Consider the following 11,706-nt stretch of genomic DNA (forward strand, 5'->3'; position numbering starts at 1 on the left):
TTTATAATAATACAAGTTACAAATCATCTTCGTTACTTTTTTTATAATATAATATAATATTATAAATAGAAACACAAAAACATAATTATATAATTTTTAAACGCTAAATACAACTTACTTTCATTTAATTATAAGGATGATGAGCAGTTTTCAATACATAAATTACACTTCGAACAATACGGGGATCGTAATAATATACTTTGGATGTTTGATTATTATTATTTTTTAATTACTTCGTATCATTTTAATTATAATAATAAAAATAAAAATAATTAATATTTACTTTATTTATATTATTATACTTTCATTATTGCTTTATAATCAGTCCTTGTTGTTTGCAAGTATAATAATGCAAAGTAAAAATATTGAGATCGAAAAAAAAACAGGGGATATAATATAATATTATTACATTATAATAAACTATCTAGTTATTCTTCAGACAATATAATTATTACAAGATACATATTTTACTGTTAAATTAAAAAAACAAGTCATGTGTACAATTAAGACACCATTTTATAATACTGATTTGGATTTAGGCCGAAATAAAATAATGAAAACTGCATCTTAACATACTCAAAAAAAAAAAACAATTCCTCATCAATCCCGTCTCTAATATGATATAAGCTTGACAACCATATATTTCGATTAGTCTAAAATATTAATTCTTAACGCAACTTTTTAGTAGAAATTACCTTAACCAGTAATGGGCAACAATCACACTTTGATTGCACCCTATTACTGTATTTTAATTTATATTATAATATGTCTATATTATTAGTTATAATATATTTATGCTAAATTTTGCTAATAACAAGAAATTTATGAAATTCTCACAAAAAAAAAAGTTTAAAAAACAATTAAAGCCGAGTATAAATATATGTATAAAATTTATTATATATATAATTATTTAAATTTTTATATATGCATATATAAATTGAATTATGTTTATGATTATCAATCTGGTCTGTTTTTTAAATTTATAAACAGTTCTCAAACGTATAAAATTATTTTTAAATAAATAATTCTTAATTTTTTTTAATTAATTTTTTAATATTTTTTTTAGAAATAAAAGTATTAAATGCAATTTATGAAGACTCAAGCCAATTTTTGTATGTTTTGAAAATGCAGAAAAATATTCTTTGGGCCTAACACAGTATCTAGATTATTAAACACAATACATAATTATTATATACAACCAAAAAATGGAAAAAAAAAACAGAACACAAAATATAAAAAGCAATAAGGTTTTTTTATTTTATATAAATAAAAAAGTATGAATAAAAAAAATGTGCACTAAGAAATAAACCAGAACAATGTTTATATCAAAAAGTAAACAAAATATCCTAATAAATAATACTAGTTCGGTATATTTTTTAAGTATCAGTATTAACATCAAATACTATTAAAAAATAACACATCACAACTAAATAATAAAAATATGTAATAATTAAAATGTAAATAACTATTTAGTTTTTTTCAGATAAATATATGAAATAAAAAAGTATAAAAATAATAAAAAGAAAAAGTTAACTAAGTAGCCTAACTACATACTTAACAATGCAGTGGAGATGGGATAGGGCGATAATGATTACGGGAGGGGTTATGGGCGGGGATATTTAATAAATAACAAAAATATACAATTTGTTTAAGTATAATATCTCTAGAAAACGAAAACTTTTTTTTGTTTTTTTTAAATAAATGTTTTCTTAAGAGTATTTAAATAGTTACGATATAACATTTCCTCATTCACTCTAAAAACCAAAATTACTACACAACATTATTTTAATATATAATATATATAAGAATAAGTATTTAGACATTAAATTAAGATTTATTTAATTATATTTATATATAAATATATTTAATATTATTTTAATGATGCTACATATCAAAATGTAAACAATTTTATTGGAAAAAATATCATTTTTTTCTTCTTATTTTTATTATTTTAACACGAAATGGCACATTTTAATGTTCAAGGTTCTTAAATTTGGCAATATTAGGACTTACAATAATAAAATATTTGTCATTTTAGTTTAATATATAAAAATTATAAATTATATTACACAAGTAGATATAAAATTTAGGTCTATATTTTGCATTGCCTTTGACGCACCAAGCACACACTCATGTTAAGCTTTTACATTAATTATTATTAAATGAGTCACTTTTATTTTCCTAATTTTCATCCAGTCTTTGTCTGACGAGCGGTGTTGGCACTAATATATAACCTATTTTATTAATTTTATTCTACTCTACCATATGATTGTATTTTAGTTAAATTGAGCTTTAATTAGCTAGTAAAAAATGTCTAAATGTAAATAAGGTGTTCGAGATGGTGGGGTGTCGAGGTATAAGGGAAAATTGGCAGTTTAAATCACAGCCCGATCACCACACCTATACTATTAAAATGTGCCGCTTCGGAATGGAACAATTTTTTTAAATAATTTATAAAATATATATTTATATATTATATAGAAATTTTTCAATTATTTAATTGCGTAAAAAAAAAGAAAATGAATGAAAATAATATTAAAAATGACCATGGCTTATATGGATGTAAATTAAGCTTTGAATAATATATATTATATACCTTTTATATATAATAAAATTTATGTTACATATATTTGTAAAAACTTTGTGTAAACTGTGAAGAAAAAAATTATTATATTATTTAGCACCAAGGTCCAAGGATGTTGGAGGTAGGTGCTGTTTATTTCTTTAAATGGTTTTTGTAAAAAAACTTAACAAGGGATATGTCAGTATACATTATTAAAATCTTACACAGTCGTGAGGAAAACTGAAACAAACTTTTAACATTTGTTCACAGTAATTGTGTTAAAAATCTAACACCTACAAAAAAAAAAACTCAAGAGAAAAATTTGTTGATAATAAATTATTAATCACTAACACTGGCAATATCATTTATATTAAATGTCATGTTTTCTGACGAGAACATTCTAGTCACGACTTCTCATAGAGATCGTCGGTCAATTTTTGAGAAAAAAAAACTAAACAAATAACATATTTTATCAACAAAATACACAATAACCAAATGGATAATAATAAAAATTCTTTAAAAAGAATAATAATTTAATAATAATAATTAAATAAAAAAAATGACTCGTTTTGTTATGTTCGTCAATTAAATCAATCAGCCTTCGATTGAATCCCTTTTTTTTTCGTTCCACTAAATAGAGCGATATAAATGTCGTGTTTACTATAATCTAAGTTTAATACTAAATGTTTGGATCTGTTTTTAGGAATCATTTAGGTACTAAATAAAAGGGATTTATTATGGTACTTTTTATGTTTGTCCTTGGCTTAAGAGATGATGCGAATAGCTTGACGCGCAGGTATCTTACATACCGGACAGTGAGATAGTCCGTTTGAATCGCAAGCGCTTGATGCGCAATCCAAGCAGAATAAGTTGTGACCACATGGAATAAGAGCGGCGTCAATATCTCTCATGTGACACACTAAACAAGTCTTCTTAGCTGGCGGTGGAGATGTTGAACTTGCAGGAGATGGTCTGGACGATCCCATGAATCCCCAGAGGCCAACATTCTCAAACGACGGTGATTCTCCGCCAATTCCTTCATCTGACCATATGTTTCCCAAGTCACCAAGTGCCGATACACCAGAACCGCATGAGCTTACTGAACCAGAGCTGCATCCTGAACTGCCAGATAATATAGCTGGACCCATTGAGTCTGTAAGATCGAAAAGACCGGCCAATGGGTTGGCTTTGCAGAGGGCAGCTAGGGCAACACCATTCTCTTCATCAGTCATGCCATTGCCAGTGCGCAGAGCTATATGTGCTTCAATTTCACGTTTGGCAGTTTCCACGCTGTCTGGCAGGCCGGTAACATCGAATACGGGTTCCTTGTCACGTGAAGGAGTTACGATGTATGTGCCAGTTTGATGTTGAATGCGTTTAATGGTGGCACCTTTAGGACCAACAACAAGACCAACAACCCTGTATGGTACTCTAACCTGCACATTCGGGAAAAAAAACAATAGCTATTAGTGTCTATTCTCTTTCACTGTTATACACAGATAACATGTAAATTTTGAACATACCTGGATCGTAACGTGTCCGGGAACACTAGGAGGTCCTGGCGGTGACAGAGTTCCAGCCATGTTCTTGCGAGAAGCTCTGATCTGCGAAAAATGCTCGGCCGCCGACAGTATCTCTTTCTTTGCCTTGGTCACGTCTTCCTTGCGTCCTGTCACTACAAATACGGGTTCTTCGCCACGCACCGGAGTCTTAATGTAAGTATTGGTCTTGGCGCGGAGAGCCTTAATTTTGCAACCTGAACAAGAAGAAAAAAACCTCGATTAAAATTCATCCCCGCTTCTGCATCGCAAATGTTACGCATATTTAGTTAATTTTTTTCCACCCTCCATCACACTCGACCACACGAAAGTCACGCGTCATATCGATTCCGTACTCGTCCTCGTAGTTTCAAAATAAATTAATGAGGTGCAGTATTACGAGTTACGACCGACGGACGGGATGGCGGGCGGGCGGCGCGCGTGTGATCGTGTCAGAGACAGAAGAGACGAGGGAGGGGCCGTTTAACAGTCTATCGGAAACCCGTGGTAAGCAGACGCCGCTCACCTTGATAGAGGCAGTTCAACCGGCGCGGCGCTTTGTCTCCAACCTCGCCAAACGACGGCTGGTGCACGCATTATTTAATAATAATAAAAAAAAACGTAATAATATATAATTATTTGAACCACCGCCGCCGACACCATATCGTCGCATTGTGTGCGTTGTTGTTATCCCAACTACTAATACTACTAACTACTGCCGCTTCCATTCACCCAGCCACCCACCCACCCGCCGATCGCTTTATATTGGATATGAAATTCGAGAAAAAGAACCCGATTTGTCGTGTTGTGTAATATGTACAAGATATAATATAATAAAAACGTGTAATATAATATTCTGTCGAGACTCAACCGATATTCATCGAGGCGTTCGTTTTACGACGGTACTGTGTTGAAGGGGATCCGATATTGCGCATAATTATCAAACACTCGTTTTCTTATTCGGTCACCGGAAATGAAAATATCGGACAAAAATCGTGAGAGTCCATTTTTCAGGCGTGTTAACTCGATGCAGAGCGGTGGGGCGGAAAAGGAATTTATTTTTTCGGGTACCGAAAAGTTTGCCCTCTCGCCGCCGGCATTCAAGGGCGGGTATATGAAATTATAAATAGAGGGGGATGAGGGTAGGCCGCACACATAGCACTCGAGCGGCGGCGGCGGTGGTGCCGAGAAAGCGGAGGGTAGGTGTCTGCGCGTCGGGTTGAACGGCCTACACAAATCAATTCGCCGATGGCGAGGGGATGGAAGCGGCGGCAAAAAAGGGGGGGTGGCGTCCGGATCCCTGCGCGTCGCCGCCGCGCGAAAGGCACGCACACGTGAGCTTCGATTTCGCAGGCAAACGACCGCTGCCGCCGACGAGGGGCGCGACGGCGGCGGCAGTATCCAAGGCAACAACATCCGTTGTCATGGGGAAGTGTGTGTGCGCTGTGCAAAGAGGGGAAAGCGGCGGCTGCGGATTTTCCAGAGAAGTATAATCTTCCACTCGCTCGCCCGTCGTCTTCGCCTGACCGGAGAGGGTTGGAAGAGGGTGTTACGGGATTATATTATACGACGACGTTGGCCGCCGGGCGGTGGAGTAAAAGCAAAACACTACGACCACGTCTTCTTATAAACAAAATACGATATAAAATAATGGGAACAACCAACAGCGCAAAAAAATAATCATCTCAGAGTCCTCAAGACAATAATATATTGAGACATTTCCACAAAAAAAGATCATTTTTACGATACCACGCGGCCGCAAATCCGGTCGTAAACGTCGGTAAAAATCGCTCATTCGACATTTGGACGATTTTATTTAGTTTTTTAAGGTCAATACACACACGGACACAGGTGTACCTATCGGTGTTGTTTTTATCGGCGCGTTTTGTTTTACCCTCGCCGCAAAGGGTTGACACACCCTAGCAGCATAATATTTACGGGGTAGATATGCGTGGACTATTATAGTGAGAGGGGTAGTTGGGGGAGGGTGGAGGTGGCACACGGACGGCCCAGACTGCAATATCGATTTCGTCTTGTGTACACGCGGCGGCGGACACGGAACCGCTGCCAGTGGTGGGGTGCACGACCCCTTATACCACATTATACACGTGCCGTTTTTTTCTAACAATCTCAAAACGCACGATCGTCGAAAAATAATTCACCGAGGTGTCAAAAATGTTCGCAAGACTTTCGTCGAAATCGACACAGCCACTGCGTCTGTTATTACGGCAATAGGTATTAATGGTATTATAAATCTATCGCCGAAAACGGAGGACGACGATTTATAATATGAGTGGCGGTTCCCACCCACTTTTTATATGTTTTTGAGAAAAAAAAAACCAGTATCTGGTATTCTGACGAAAAATAAAGATTCGTCGGATTGTGTTTCTTTTATTATTTATTATTAAATAAGGAATTCCTTTAAATGGGGAAAAAATGTATTGTTGTTGAGAGGTTCATGGTATATTCGGGTAGAAAATACGGGTCTTCTCTCTCGCCGGCGGTATACACGGCGAAGGTTATAATATATTATACGTAGAGGTACCGCCGTAGAGGTTCGCAGTTCAAACACACACACAGATCGGGTCGCACGGTTTGAACAGGTAGACGAAGAGAAGGAGGAACAGGTACACAAAAAAAAAAAAAAAGCATTGTGATCCCCAGCGAATGTGGTCCAACCCCACGGTGGGCAGCTGGCATTCTATATACCCGTCGGGGAAACGGTCTAATTTTTTTTTCATCTCGTTTCACGACCACCTGACTCCGAAGAATAAACGACGCGATGCGACCGACATTGCCCGACACGGGAAAATAATATTATAAAAATCGATTTATTGTCATCGTCGTCGGGAGAAGGATACACCGACACCACTACCACCAGTCCCTCCCTGCCCGCTGCCCGGGCATAACCAACACACACACAAGCACTTAATAATATAATATAATATTATTATACACACACATATACTTATAAAATAAATCGCCGTGCTCCGGCGAGAGACACGACCACGTGGTTTACACGACGACGACGACGACGACCGATGTACGTTAAATATTATACGACAACCTTGGGACGACCGATGTGATATTGTTGTTGTCCGTTTGGCGGGAACACATTGTCCGTGTTTTATTAGACTGTTGTTTTTTCACGCACGCACGCACCCACGCGTCGACACACAGACCATGTTATGATATGGGCGAGCTATATGTGCACACACACTGTTGTGTGCAAGGCGAATGTTTTGGCCGAAGACCGTGGCCTTGGTAACCACCGGCGCATTGGGTCAATGGTCCTGAGGGGGCCCCCTAATTAGCGTCGGCGTCATCGTAGTCGTCGTCGTCGACGGCTGATTGATACGCGCTCGAAGGGAGGGCGAGGGGATGTGTCTATAGTTGTCGGGGTTGAAAACTCGCAGAGGCGATAAATCACGAAAAATGGTTTTTACGATCGCGTTAAAACGAGACGGTTTATTTTATTTGTTTGTTTTCTTTCTTTCTTTCTTTCTCGGTTTCTCTCCACCGGTTTCAAGGTTGTGCGAGAGCCGAAGTCTAACCGTCGTCGCCGTCGTCCGAGGTTATATACGAAATGAAAAAAAACTCGAACGCCATCTGACACACACACACACACACACACGCGAGCGCTCTCTCGCTCGCACACACGCAAGCAAACCCGGCACGACCGATCCGATATTGTTTGTGTCGTAATTGTGAGCGAGAGTGTGTGTGTAGACCACGAGGTCTTTACCCGGCAGCAGAACAGGAGGCGCCCCGTCCGTTTCCTGCCAGCTGTCTCGCCGTGTGGAACGCGAACACACACACACACACAAACACATAACCGACGATGAGAGGTGCTGCACCGCCGCCGCCACCAGACGCTTTTGTTTAATGAAACTTGACGACCGGTTTCAACTCGTCGTCGTCGTAGTTATTATTGTTATTACGTGCGTGGTGTGGTATACCGCGGTACAGGATACCACCGCGGAGTGTCGTGTGCATAGGGGCTGCCGCCGGTGGATCGGATTGCTCGCGCCGCCCGCACGGAATTTGCGCGCGCAAATCTCATCGACGGTAGTGAAAATCGGAAAAGATTAAACCAATGACCGTACACGGAGAATGTAATAATGTGATTACGAAATGAATAAAATATAATAATTCAAAACAGTCAACAGACCCACAAACGAATTAAATCTACGATTTAACACACCACAGATCTATCGTTGTTATTTCGTCGTCGACGGACGGTAATCTCGCGCCGTTATCTGGAATACCGAATAACCGATGTATATTATTGTTGAGCCAACAGGTAGTCGGGCTAAAAATGAAACTGAAATACCCGGAGACGTAAAGTAAATCTAATGTACACGAATGTGTATGATAAGCCCCGATCGCCGGAATCCCCACCGGTTCCGAAAATAAACCCACGTGTGTGCGTGCGCGCGTATGCATGAATTGTTGAATAATATATTAAAAATAAATAATAATAGGTATATTATGTGTTATAATACTATTATAATAATATGCTTACATACACAAGTGTGCAAGACAAAACAACCAGAAACAATAGTAATAATAAAAGAGTCTTATAAATAGGTATGGTATGTTATGGTATAATAATATGTAATAATAATGTTATATTACCTTGTCTGCCAACGATCTCGGCCACGTGTTCGGAACTGGGCACCGGTACGCATTCGGTCATGTTCTGGCTCTTCTTGTTCCTCGGTTCTTCCGGGAATCCGTGGGGAATGTAATTGGGTGCCATCGGGGATTGGTCCATGTTCTGGCCGCCGGACAGAGTGTTGTTGTCCACCTTCTGTTGTCGCTGTTCGCCGTTCATGTACAACATGCTGAGTTCCAGGGCCACTTGCAGGGCGCGAGTGTCTTCGATGACCTTGTTGTTGTGTTGGTTGGTCGAGAATTCCAGTTCAGAAAATAACGTGGCCGGCATTTTTGTTGCTGCGACGGTTTTCGACGAAACGACGGTTTTTGAGAAAAAAAAGTGTGGTTTTTAGAAAAATAAATTTCTACGTTAACTTGATAAAAGCGTTTTTTTTCCTTTGATAATCCGGTCGGCGAAAATCGGTAGGTATATTATTAATAATGTAATTTACGTTAAATTCGTATACTCGTGGCGTGACCCGCGCGAATTACATGTGCGTTGCGGCGGAAAAGATAATTTTTCAAAAATCAAAAAAAAATACAAATATTCGCTCGTATAGTCGTATACTGTAATATAGTCATACAAATAAAAAAGGAATTTACGTTCGAATTTTTATAGTCGGGCGGCAGTGGCAGCCGGAGTACACGCTCGCCGGTCTGTGGTCCGTTGTCCGTGTGTCTGTGTGGTTCGCAAATGTGTGGAGTCGACGAGACGCGAGATTTTACCGTACGTGTAAAAAATATTTATTTATATATTTTAATAATATAGTTAAAAGTAGTGATTTTCGGCGCGCGTGTTTGAGTGTACGGTGAGTGTACGACGACGGCGTCGACGACGAGTGCGCGTGGTGAGCGTGCGTGTGAACTCGATGGACTGACTGTACGAACGATTTTCTAACGACTGCCGTTTGAGACGGGGTGGCTGTGCGCGTTTGCTTGCCGGGTTCGCGCGCGCCGCCGGCCGCTTTTTTTTCCCGTGGTGCGGTGCGCGCGCGCGCGTGGTGGGGTGGCTACGCGTCGGCCGCGGGGTAGGGATGTCATGCGGCGGCGGCCGGCCGGCGTCTTTGCTCTCCTCGCCACCCCGCCAGTACCCGACCGCGCACCGAACCCCCTCCCCATCAATACCGAGCAACCTCCGCCGCGTTCGAACGCCACCACCCCACCCGCCGCCGACCGATGGTACTCTGTCGAGGAACGCGCGACCGGGGGGACCCTCCTCAACACCCGTCTTTCTCACGCACCGGTACAGCCGCCGAAAGACCGGCCGGTAGACCACGTGATTTTTTTCCCCCTCGAAACGAAGAAAATAAATCGGAACGTTAAATAACGCGTTGTTATTATTATTATTATTATTATTATTATCATTATTATTATTAATATTAGGATCGTTATTATTGTGAATACCTGTGATTATTAATAATTTAATAATTTCGTTGAATTAAAGCGGTTTCTGACGAAATCGCGGGTTTACTGCCGCGTGAGGGAGGCGGCGGGGGTTGTGATACCTACGACGAAATTGTTAACGAAAAGAACAAAAATCAATACCGCCGCCGCGTTTATTCTTATCGCCCCTCTCGCCCCGCCACAGGTATATTTGGCACATGGTTTTGTAATTTGCCGGTGCAAATAGTTCGAAATATTAATAATGATGTCGTACGTTATTTATCATTTCGTTACAATAATATTCATCACCGCATGCATTTTTCGACGACGACCCACCGCTGCAGCCATCGAATTAATACTGTTTTATTTTACGCGCGTTCGAATAGAAAATTTCGAAAGTCAAAAACCGTTGCGAGCCTCCGTGACCGCATTGTATTATAATAATTTATAATATTATATTATCATTGTCGTCAATGCCGACGCAACGGTATTAGGCATACGATTTTTAAAAATAACGACTTATCGGTGGTTCGCCTTAGCGCACAGGTTCGATGCGTTGTCGTAGGTACGTCGCTCGATTATATTATTATTATTTGTTATAGGTATACAATAATTATTATCAGTCTTGTACGCTTAAACCTTTGGTAATTTTCAATAATATATAATAATAGCACACCCGTTTGAATTAAAACAATTGCTATGTGTGACATTGGCATTGTAAACCAAGTAAAATACATGTACACGGCAATAATACCAGTTTATATATGTAGCATATATTTTATTGCTTATTAATTATTATTATTATTAATATGATTATTATTATTGTATTTAAAATATATAATTAGTTATTAATTCGTGTGATATTAAACATGCATACAAATACTCTTCCTGCTGAAATGAGCAACCGGTATATTATACATTTACCAGCTGAAAATACTTGATTTTAGTCGATTTACAAATTATTCATACCCGTATTTAAATCGAAGAATCTTTATAATATTAGATTTTAAAATAATAAATCGTGAAAACTATATAAATAGCTTGTACTAATGACTAAAGTACATCACGAATCCTAAACATCCTTATTTACCAATTTTATTTTTATTTATATATTATTATAATATGTTGTTGACATTGATTTGGTTAATGGTTTTATACAATAATAGTTGAATAGTATTTATTAAATACCTATTATTCAACAATTATTATTTATTATAAATTATAAAAACAATTTCAGATGGATATTATAATATCCTATACAATGTACATTCTCAAATCTCAAAATTCATTACAAGATTGAACCTATCAAATTCATTCACTTAAAAACAAATATTTGATGAAGCTATCAAGCATTTTTACCACATTTAAAAGGAAAAATACAGTGTTTCTCAAATCTTATTGAAGTATTTTTATAGAATATACATAATATACGATATACTTAATGATTATAGTGTAATTAATTAATAATAGTTTTATTCTGTTAAAAGATTTAAGCACTGCCGCACTGATACTCCCTGTCCAAATAGTTTCATCTAAAAGAATACTGAAGAGTATTTTACTCAT

General features: G+C 37.9%; 1 protein-coding gene across 1 annotated transcript; it reads right to left on the bottom strand.

Annotated features, from left to right (window-relative positions):
* Positions 1 to 1,233: 1,233 nt before the first annotated feature.
* On the bottom strand, positions 1,234 to 9,686 carry LOC132950116 (RNA-binding protein MEX3B). Its single transcript, XM_061021347.1, has 3 exons — positions 8,740 to 9,686; positions 4,087 to 4,319; positions 1,234 to 3,999 (listed from the first exon to the last, which is right to left on the bottom strand). Exons 1-3 carry the CDS (start codon positions 9,047 to 9,049, stop codon positions 3,328 to 3,330), a joined length of 1,215 nt encoding a protein of 404 aa, XP_060877330.1. The 5' UTR covers positions 9,050 to 9,686; the 3' UTR covers positions 1,234 to 3,327.
* Positions 9,687 to 11,706: the final 2,020 nt, after the last annotated feature.

This window comes from Metopolophium dirhodum, chromosome 8 (genome assembly GCF_019925205.1).
Source record: "Metopolophium dirhodum isolate CAU chromosome 8, ASM1992520v1, whole genome shotgun sequence".
Classification (NCBI taxonomy): Eukaryota; Metazoa; Arthropoda; class Insecta; order Hemiptera; family Aphididae; genus Metopolophium; species Metopolophium dirhodum.